The 10,264-nt window shown below is 38.1% G+C and overlaps 1 protein-coding gene across 1 annotated transcript; it reads left to right on the top strand.

Annotated features, from left to right (window-relative positions):
* On the top strand, nucleotides 1-2,106 carry LOC119480688 (musculin). The gene is made up of 2 exons (XM_037757195.1): nucleotides 1-644; nucleotides 1,638-2,106. The coding sequence occupies exons 1-2, from the start codon at nucleotides 207-209 to the stop codon at nucleotides 1,719-1,721; spliced, it is 522 nt and encodes a 173-aa protein (XP_037613123.1). The 5' UTR covers nucleotides 1-206; the 3' UTR covers nucleotides 1,722-2,106.
* The last annotated feature ends 8,158 nt before the right edge of the window (nucleotides 2,107-10,264 follow it).

The raw sequence follows: 10,264 nt of genomic DNA, 5'->3' as shown, positions 1-10,264 counted from the left end.
TCCAGACTTGACCTCAAGCAGTTGGTATTGCATTGTCAAGTGGTGAAAAGAAGTTGCAGGGTTACCAAATGGGAATTTAATAGAGTTTTTTGACTTTCCAACCTTTTACTTTAAATCTCATCAAGCTGAGATAAATCTACATATTCCAGTCACTGCTGTCCCTAAAGTGCCACTCACTCACAGGTGGCACAGGTGGAGCAGCAGCCATGTCCACTGGCTCTGCTGCTGCAAGTGATGCTGAGGACTATGCTGAGACATGCCACAACAGGAGGACTGCCACCTCTTTGGAGAGGAAGATCACCTGCTATAATAATCCTGACCGGTATTCGGATGAGGAGCTGGAGGATGACGGTGCAGAGGAGGAGGAAAGGATCGAGACACACGAGGTGCGTAAAGTCTCCAAAGCGCACCAGAGAGACGCACGGCAGACGCAGAGGAACGCGGCCAACGCCAGAGAGAGGGCGCGGATGAGAGTGCTGAGCAAAGCCTTCTCCAGGCTCAAAACCAGCCTACCCTGGGTACCAGCGGACACCAAGCTGTCCAAACTGGACACGCTGAGACTGGCCTCCAGCTACATCTCTCACCTGAGACAGCTCCTACAGGAGGACCGCTTCGAGAAGAGCTTTGCTCACCCGGTCAACCTGGTATGAAATTTGTTGAGATGTTTTAAAGTGAAATATTTCAGTGTGTACTTCTAACAAATTACATTTAAAAAAGTGGAAAAACACTTTAATAGTCTATAGCATGTTATACTGACCTCATAATAAACGCGTTGGGTTTATTTTTTATTTTTGTTTATTTTGTTTTGCACAATTTAAGACTATACAACATAACAAAAATAAATAAATGAATAAAATACAGTGCAGGAAGAGGCAAAAAACCCACTGGGTTTATCTGAAGCCTCCACCTAGAGACAAGATTAATATAAAGAAATAATAGATTACATAATAGTGATAACAATCAATTAGGACAAGATATATATAATAACAACAATAACAATACGGTAAATATATCAAAAAGTGTGTGTTTCTATACTGCTAAACTTGTTGTTCTTTTGCTTTAACAGTCAACCTGGTAAGAAACTTGTTGAGAAGTTTTAAAGTGAAATATCTCCATATGGACTTCTATCAAATTACATTTAAAAATGGAAAAACACTTTAATAGTCTTTAGCATGTTATGCTGACCTTATTATATACATTTTATTGAAAGGATAGGATATCCCCTTGAGATGTAGCATCTCATTTTTGAGGGGGTCCTAGAGACACAAATACAAAAACACATACAGACAAAACAGCATTACATAACAAACACACACTGCAGATACACAGATACAGAGAGCTTACTCACCATCTCCAAACCCACACCCCCATCAGCCCTCTGTTGTTATACTAGACAGATTTGATACAATGACCATATTTAAATTAATTTCATCAGCATAAAGAACAATTGCAACAGTTTGTCTTCAGTTTATATGTAGCACAAATAAACTGAGGATCATAAGTACACACAATTTAAAAACATGTATTGGAATGACCTGCGTCCAACTTCTTTGAAAATTCTTGGGACAAAGAAAATGATAAATGTGTTGGGTGTGTTTCTTTACTGCTAAACCCTGTTGTTTCTTTTGCTTTAACAGACCTGGCCCTTTATGATGACAGGCCGATCAGAGGACAGCCAAGACATCTCAGCCACTGTAAGACTATGTGGAGCAACAGCATAGGAAGGACTCCCCTCTTCAAACCAGCAGACAATATGAAACCCTCCTGTCCAGTGTCCCATCTTTGGAAAGCTGTGGCTCAATATCTCCCCAAACAACTTTGAACTCCAACTGAACCTTTAATACACCGAGGATTGTCTATTTCAGAGCATGCCAGTTAGAACAATAAAGACTACAAGTTTGTTTTCAGATTTTCTTGTGTGCATGTTAATTAGTGTTAATACTATTAATTGATATGTTTTAAAGAGTGCATTTCACAAAATCACCTCACAGCTGTTGTTTTTTGTTGTTTTTCTATTTTGACTTGACTTATATTGCAATCACCGAGCTAAAATGTGCAGCAAGATTCTTCTATGTTATCTACAGTATTTATTGCATTTTGATATGTTTGTCCTTTGATGTTTTTGCATTTCAGATAAAAAAAAATACTAATAATTGTCTTCTTTCTTTGTGTTAAATCAAATCAAAATTCATAATAATTCCCTCAGTAATTTAGCTTTTTTTTATTATTATATCTATTGAACTAGAGCAAATCCGTGAATCTTGATGGTTTAAATAATAGGTCTGATCTGTAGCAGATAAATCTATCTATAGTGGTGACTGCAGCACTCATAAGATGTGAAAAGCAGATTAAAAAAATGTCAGATATTTGTCATTTGTGCATGTAACCCAACTCCAAGTGTGCATTTTGGGAAATGAAACTTTACAGATCAATATATTATCAGAAAACTGTTTGGCCTGGTTTTATTTAATCATAATCAAACAGCATATAAGACACTTGTCCATAAATCCACAAATCAGTGAACATATGTTGCAATGAATCAAGCATTTCTAGACTTTTACACATCTATTATTCATTCTTCTCGCTGAAAAAATACCCACCATCGTGACTGTTAAATGTGTAAATGACTTATATCTACTCATAAAAGATATAAATTAGTGACACCAACAAAAAGTTTCTGTAGTTTTTCGATTGTATTCAGATTACAGCTCTTATATCAGCCAGCAGGACTCCAGAGATCTTGAGCTGTATGTCATCAGACGGGATGCAGTTGTTCATATTTCAGTCAAAACAAAAAAACTTCACACAGCATTATTGGTCAAAGGTTCAGGGAGAAGCAGAAGTTCACTCACACACATACTACACAGCCAAAACTTGCAGGTCACACTTGCACAAACTCACACATCCACACTTAGAGCAGACAGAGAATAATGGATGACAGTGATCTCTTGATCTACGAGTCCTTTTATTCAGTTAAACCCCAAAACGATGTGACTACAGATGGATGGAGATCCAGGCAGTCTGGTGGGACAGACTGACAAAGTGCTAGAGATGAAGAGAGAGACGAAGAGAGCAGAAAGAGGAAGAGTTTTCATCAGGTCGGTGTGGAGTCGCAGCTGTCGGCGTTGTTGGTGAGTTTCCCAGAATTGTGAACTGCTCTCCTGGGAGAGAGCGACCACTCTGCTGTACCCGGACAGCTAATGAGCTGCCTCTCTCACACGCAGTCTGCCTCCGTCCTCGCACCATCCACTTCAATTGTGGAACACAGAGGGGAAAGCAACTTGTAAATGCCCGGCGTGCATCTTGACTGCACTGAAAATGAGGTGCCATTAATCAAAACCTGGCATGTCAACAGAATGATGATGTTTGGGAAGCTGATCTCAGCTCTCTATGAGTGAAGTTTTTGTATTTCACACATGAAACAACAGATAGTTTGGTGCCAATTTATGGAAACGCTGGCTAGAGATACAAAGACACTGCTGCTGAGATGAAAGATGTGCTGCTGCAGTAAAGTTTCACTGAAGCTCATGCTCATGTAATGTGACATGAGTGGCATCTAGTGGTGAGGAATGTGAAGAGCAAACCCATGGTTCTCCTCTCAATTAGGTGAGCAAAACAAAAGCGTCTGAACACTTATACAGGTGTTTTCAGTTATTCTGGCTGATTAGACCTCTGCTCAGGTTGAAGGTGGCCGGAGCTTTGATGGGAATTTATTAGCTCACAGATCTTCATCTACCAATGAGAATGATAAAGGTGTAATTTGCCCCTTCCCTAACAGGTTCCACAAAGGAGACTCAGGAAGATGTCACTCAGTTAGTCGCTACACGCCAGCAAAGTCCCAAGATGAGGTCTAATCAGCCAGATTAACTGAAAACACCTGGGTGGGTGTTCAAAGGCTTTGGTCAGTCAACATCTAATCACGTTTCAGGGTGGATTTAAAGTCTGACCCTTTAATAGAGAATTTAAAAATAATTGAAATTTGATGTTGAAAGTCATGTCCTGTTTTATCAAGATACACGTACAGCCCTATCTGTGCAGAAGTCACTTATTGTACATCTGCAAATCAGCATCACTGTTTATGACTCTTGGCAGAATGTTAATCCTATAAAACACAAATGAATTGTGCTAAAAGTATTGTAATTTGCATTTTTATTATAATTTTGCCTGTAAAAAAGTCTTTCAAACTGATTCAAATGACACTGTTTACAGGTTTCTCTTTAAGTCTCATTTTGGGGCCTACTAGTGCAGCAATCTGAGTTTTTTTTTTGTCATATTTTAGAATCAGAATCCGTTTTATCTGCCAAGTACATATATATAAATAATTTGACTCCAGTTTTTAAATGTACTTAAACAGAAATAGAAAAAACAGGACTGTTCACACAAGTAAGTAGTGAAAAATATGTGTATAAATATTATATATATAAAGCACCAATGACCAACAATAAAATAAGAAATAAAATAAAAACATATATATATATATATATATATGTATATATATATATATATATATACAAGTCAAGTGTTCTTTAAGTGTAAACAATACAAATAGTGCAAAGACAATTTTCAAGATACTGACCCTAAAACAAGGAAAGCTACATTATCGAGTGGGAAAATCTTACACCATTGGCAAAATTTGTATTTGTTTTAAGAAAAACAAGTTTTCTGGACATCCCAGGTGTGAATAATAACATTAATGAGGGCTGAATGTTACTGCTTCAGCACGCTGCAGCTCATCAGAGCCATCCTAGTGTTATTAGTAACACCTGTGATGTTTCTACTGTGACAAGTCATGCCTGCTGTGAAAAAGGCCCATAGATTTCTACAGATCTTGTTTGTAAATTGTGTTTAGTACAAAACTGTTGAGGTTTACAACAGGATAAGGACAATGGAAATATTTTGTTTGCTGATATAGTAAATTACAGACAAGTAAAAGGAAATGCATGAAGAGTTTGAACTGTTAAAGTGTTGAAATAATTCACTAGCTCGCCTCATTGCTAACTAAGCATGTGTAAGGAAATTCAAACATTTGAATACAAATATTATCTGGCATAGCCTATGTCTACTGGAGGACACAGGATTACAATGTGTGGCCTCTAACATACAGTACATTATCGTTTTGTCCAGCAGAGGTCAGTATATCCTCACAATGGTCAACATCTCCTGGCATTTTACAGTATATTGGGATTTGGGAAGCCTCAGCAGTGTTCCTTTTCCTTGATTTTTTTACATAGTCACCAAACAGAATGCACAGTTAATTTATTTTTTAACAAATACATGTGCATGTAAATGACAATACAACAACAGTACATGTGTCCTTTTGCTCCGTGTGCACTTTGCTCACAGAAATATTGTCTTGTTTAATCATCATTATTCTTTTTTTACATCTCTTTTTTTAACGTTTTCAGATATTCATTTCATTCAGGCGGAACACATTTCTTTGATATAAAATTGCACTGTCAGCCATCAAGGCTCGGCACAATCCAACTTCTTTTTCTTTTGGTACGAAGAATTTCCATGAACAGGAAGGAACTATAGGTCCAAAGCCAACATCGGTGGGGGGGGGGGGTTTCAGTGAGGCACTAATTTAGGCCGTCCAGCCTGCAGGAATCCAGCCCGGACGCTTTGAGCTTCCCAAACCCACTCTCAGTGTGTTTGTTATTCAATATCCAGTCACTCAATACCACTAATGAGAAAAGGGATATGTAAATCCTAAACTATTTCAGTCACGTTTGCTATAATGTATACACTTCCTCATGGGAAGATTAGTCCCTCTGCTACAGTATGTCCAGGCTTTTGTTTTGAAAATACATTCTTTCCAGGTATGAACATGCTGACCCCTGAACCTGAACTCTCATCCTAAAACAGACATTTAAGGTAAAAGTTTGGCTATGGATTTTCTACAAATTGCCATGATTATAATTATTGTGGTGGGATTCCAGTGCAACATGGAAGTGGGTGTTGTTATTTGATAACCAGCTCCAGGAGTGTGACCATGAACTGAGGTAACCAGACATTTAAGGATACTTGCAACAGATCCAGAGCTGGACTTGGACTGAAGGATGTGGTGGGAGAAAATGTTGGTCTTGCTGCTGAAGGTCACTGAATGATACTGATGCATTATATGTGTGCATCTGTGTAAGCATTTTTACATAATTTTATATTTTTTAAGCACATACATATTGTAGATCTGTGAATGTTACGATTACTGAAACAAAAATATTTGAACTTTTTTGCTGACAAAAAACATTTTTTTTTAATTAATTAAATTAATATTCTCACTGATACAATATACTAAATTATGTGATTTAAAGAAAAAGGCTGGCAATGTCCTTACTATCAACAATCCTATGACAAGACCAAAACCAACAGTGATGTTGTCCGTCAATACTTTCCGACTTCCCAAGCCTGTCTGCAGTGGTGGAATGTAACTAAGTACATTTACTCAAGTACTGTACTTAAGTGCAAAATAGAGGTACTTTACTTGAGAATTTCCATTTTATGCAACTGTCTTCTTCTACGCCACTACATCTCAGAGGTAAATATTGTACTTTATACTCCATTACATTTGTCTGATAGCTTTACAGATTACAATTTGTCATCCCCTTCCTGTCCAGTGAAAACCATGTATGTGTTTCTTTATGTGTTGAGAAAATTCTCCTACTTCTTAAGCTAAATAAACGATTTAAAAAGCCTATTTCGATCAGCTGGAAAATGTACCGTCACAAAGCTGATGGTTCTCACAGGACAGCGATGATCTCATAGAATATGATGCATTGTTTATGTAAAATTAAACAGTATATAAAGGAGTCAAAAACATCTACAGCAGTAAAATGCAACATACACATTAACGCAGCAGTAATATGAATCCAAAAACATTGTATATAATAGTAAAACACTGATGGAGAACATTTACTGCACAATAAATACTTTTACTTTTGATCCTTTAGGTACATTTAGCTGATAATACTTTTACTTAAGTAAGGTTTTGAATGCAGGACAGTGTGGTATTAGTACTTTTACTTAAGTAAAGGATCTGAATACTTCTTCCGCAACCGTCTGTCTGTGACACTTAACCCATAAGCCAATTCATTCGTACTAAAGATTTAAATATTATATTTATACTTTCATTTTATAAAAGGCTTACTATTTCCGAGGACAGCTGGACACCGTGATTGTTTAGCAAACGTCACTCAAACTGGAGTAAATTTGTGGGAGACTATTTTCAGCCACAGATTTGTTGCACTAGTGAGTATTTCCGGCAGCAGCAATCCACATCAACTACAGTGTCTATGTTCATCTGATGAAGGAATATGTCACTGTGTGGGTAGCAACAACAACAACGGATGTCTATGGCACAGAGGAATGAGCCAGATAATGCTTTGGTTACACGGACAATTCTTGTTAGTTTTGGTCTTTTCATTGGATTTTTTGGACAATAATAAAAATATAGAATATCACCCGTATCTTTAAAGAATTATGTAAATGTAAACCCTCCAGTCAAGTATAAAAAAATCCCCCAAAATCAAATGTCATGCTGTGTTGTCCGGGATATTGGTAATTTGCTGTTCATACATGCATGTACAGTATGCCCTCTGGTGAGTGAGTGTGACTGAGAGAGAGAGAGAGAGAGAGACGGAGATCTGACTTCCTGTTCCTCTGTGGAGATGACACACTCTTCTGTTAGATAGGTGATTGGGTTACAGTGCGGGACTGGCAGCCTCCTCTCAGGAGAGAATGGAGGCTCTTTGTGGCAGGATGAGCTGGACTCTGAAAGGGAAGGTCGAGCCAAACAGGGGGGGGGGAAAAGTAGAAGACGGGAGGGAAGATGCATAAATTGGTGAGGAGGGGTAAGGAGGGCACTAGGAGGGGAAGGTTGACAAAACAACATCCAACACACACAAGCCCCGCGGCCCTCTCTTGGCCTCATCCTCCATTGTCTCCGTACTGCAGAGACAGTCGCCGAGCTGCTTGGGTGGTGTCCTGGTTCCAGAGCTGCTGCCAATGGGAGCCCAGTAGAAACAGATATTTGTGTTTGTTCTCGGGGCATGTGGAGCAGCTATCCCAGTCCTGTTTACAAGGACTGGGCGGTGCCCCCCCCTCCCTGACCTATTATGTTGTCCTCGCCTTTCTGTCTCTCTCACAAAGAGATTAACACCACCAATGGGCTTGTTTTACGTACACACACTGCATATTTCTGCCATTGTGTGTGAGTTTCTGGAAGTGTAAGGTGTGCTTTAAGATATGATCTTGCAGGCATGCAAACACAGTTACGCTTACATACAAATAAAGGTCATGTCTTTTGTAAATTTTAATATTTCTAAAAACTACTGTGCTCAAAATGTATTTATTTATTTATTTATTTATTTATTTATTTATTTATTTATTATTTTTTTTATTTTTTTATTATTTTATTTATTTGTAGGCAATGTTGAGCAACAAACTGTTGATTTTACATGTTGTTTTTGTTGAATGCCCTTTTTTGTTTCCAGCAATTTTATTTAAATGATAATAACTAATGAAGGGCAAATTACATCATTAATATTGACTGGAAATTTGAAATATCAGAACATGTAAAAACTGAATATCAATAAATAAATGAAGACATCAACACAAACACTTTTGTTATTAGTAAATTCCTTTGGGCTGCTTGTATTTCTGTGCAACATTAATGAGGTCAACAGAATTTGTTTTGACACAAGGTTTTACTCTAAAAACCTCTTAACCCGCCTGAATAGCGTTCACACAGTCTGAGCTGGCTCTACTGCCGCTCCAGTCCCCCTCCGGTGGCGTATCCTCCCCGACTTCATCTTCTGACATTACAAAGACAGCCACAACTTGACAATGGAGATAATATTTTCCCTTCACAATGGCTCCCAGTCTCTGCTCTGGGCGAAGGCTCAGTGGTTGTAAGTAGCCCGGGTTTTCCCATCCCTGTCAGACGGCGCGGCCCAGCCCAATGGAGAAATGAGTCCCCAGGTTGCTTAAAGGCCCAACCTGTCAACGGCCCAGAGGGATTAGCCATTCACAGCCTCCATATTGTTCTCTGGGCCACAATGGGCTGCATGGGGCCCGGCCCTTTGTCATCAACTCTGTTGTGAACTTCTGCTGGGGCAACAAAAGTGTAACACACCTGCAACTATGGATTAGAAGTTTTTTTTCTCCTCTCCTGTCCTTTTCTCTTTCTTTTCTGACACATTGCCCATGGCAGTGTTGGCCACATCAAACGTGAAGTTTCAGACAAAAAAACAGGCTTTCCTGGTCAACACCCAGAGAAAAAGTGGACAAGATATGCAGGACTTTATTACTCTTTCTTTGTATTGTCATGTTGAGTACAGACTAGTTTTATTTTGGTATTTCTTTGTTAATATGTTGAAATTATTGTTTTGTACCAATTGTTTTTACAAGTCCCAATAAATGTCAGGAAGGCTACCCTTTCCAGGCATCAGTCTTATTTTGACATCCCCGCGTCACCTTTAACCTCGTGGAGAAAATGTTCTGTCAAGGGTCTCTGATGGCCACGTCCAAGCAACTAAATCCCAAATCCAACTTTTCTTCTAAGAGGCTTGAACTTTTCGTGACCACATCAGAAATCAAAGTGATTTCACGGTCATCGTGTAGAACGTGATGTCCTTAAAAAGTCTCGGTGGAAGAGAGACATTTATTGAGATGTGGTCTCTTTTACTTGTTTCTCTGAAGAACGCGCAGTCGACACAGGTGCAATGAAAAAATGTGGGAAACGTGATAATCTTTTTGTGGTATTGCAGTGATATTTGTTGAAATTATTTGCTTTCTTTTGTCATAACATTTCCCATTATTCCATATCAAACTTCTTGGATGAGAGTAAAAAGATTCCCATTACTCATTTTAGTGGTTGAACTTTTGTGCTGAGTTAAGGTGGAGTTTTGTAACACAGGTGAACCCTCATGTCTAACTTACACGGCGAGATGAATAACTTAACACCACATATTCAAATGTTGCCTCAACGGCAGAAAACACCCACACACACATCTCCACGTATTTCACAATTCAAATCCATTATGAGGACATTTTTGTCATTAATTTCTTTTATTATCATGTTATCATTTGTTTTTTATTTTTATATATTTAGTCTACAGTATGTATTTTGTTTGGTGGTTAAGATAAACCTTGCTTTCGAGTTGCAATTTGTACTTATTTATATAGTTGCTCATTTAATTGTTCAGAAAGAAATAGTAGGCTATATATTATATAAAAAGTATTTTTGTGTATTTATGAAAACCTTTTT

The sequence above is a fragment of the Sebastes umbrosus genome, chromosome 21, assembly GCF_015220745.1.
Source record: "Sebastes umbrosus isolate fSebUmb1 chromosome 21, fSebUmb1.pri, whole genome shotgun sequence".
Lineage (NCBI taxonomy): Eukaryota > Metazoa > Chordata > Actinopteri > Perciformes > Sebastidae > Sebastes > Sebastes umbrosus.
The sequence above is the reverse complement of the archived record's forward strand: the minus strand, read 5'-3'. Positions and strand labels throughout refer to the sequence as shown.

Bases quoted from the DNA above. Each gene is read 5' to 3' on its own strand.
- LOC119480688 (XM_037757195.1), top strand. From the start codon at position 207: ATGTCCACTGGCTCTGCTGCTGCAAGTGATGCTGAGGACTATGCTGAG. The intron at 645-1,637 runs GTATGAAATTTG...TTGCTTTAACAG, and splicing joins TTGCTCACCCGGTCAACCTG to ACCTGGCCCTTTATGATGAC.